Below are 330 nucleotides of genomic sequence, written 5' to 3'. Positions count from 1 at the left end.
AAACAGGGCCTGCCACGGGGACAGTGCCCGTGCCGTGCTGCCGGGTCCCGCTTAGTGCCGAGGCTGCGGCCGGAGGCTGTCCCGCTGCTCAGCAGAGCATCCCCGCGCTGTAGAGTAGCATCCCCATGTTCCGCTTGCAAGAGGACCCTGCCAAAATCTGTTGGAGGGGGTCCCAGTGCATGTTGGATCCCTAGGCCATGGGAAAGTGCTGGTAGAAGAGAGATTTGGACTTCCAGGGGGTTTTTCTCCTTGCTGTCGGTTGAGGTGTGGAGAAGGGATGGCCTTGTACCTCAGGTGCATCACACCGCGCTTGTGCTCTTGCAGCCCCTC

General features: G+C 61.2%; 1 protein-coding gene across 1 annotated transcript in view; it reads left to right on the top strand.

Moving 5' to 3' along the window:
- The window catches only part of ITPR3 (inositol 1,4,5-trisphosphate receptor, type 3), a gene marked incomplete at its 5' end in the record, with an annotated part of 34,431 nt that overhangs the window by 11,477 nt on the left and 22,624 nt on the right, over nucleotides 1–330 (top strand). The window contains one exon of the mRNA XM_010146703.1: nucleotides 56–68. Coding sequence (XP_010145005.1) covers nucleotides 56–68 — 13 coding nt within the window. The remainder of the gene's footprint in view (nucleotides 1–55; nucleotides 69–330) is intronic.

Source organism: Eurypyga helias, unplaced genomic scaffold, assembly GCF_000690775.1.
Source record: "Eurypyga helias isolate BGI_N326 unplaced genomic scaffold, ASM69077v1 scaffold9992, whole genome shotgun sequence".
In the NCBI taxonomy this organism is placed as follows: domain Eukaryota; kingdom Metazoa; phylum Chordata; class Aves; order Eurypygiformes; family Eurypygidae; genus Eurypyga; species Eurypyga helias.
This window is presented reverse-complemented; position numbering and strand designations above follow the sequence as displayed.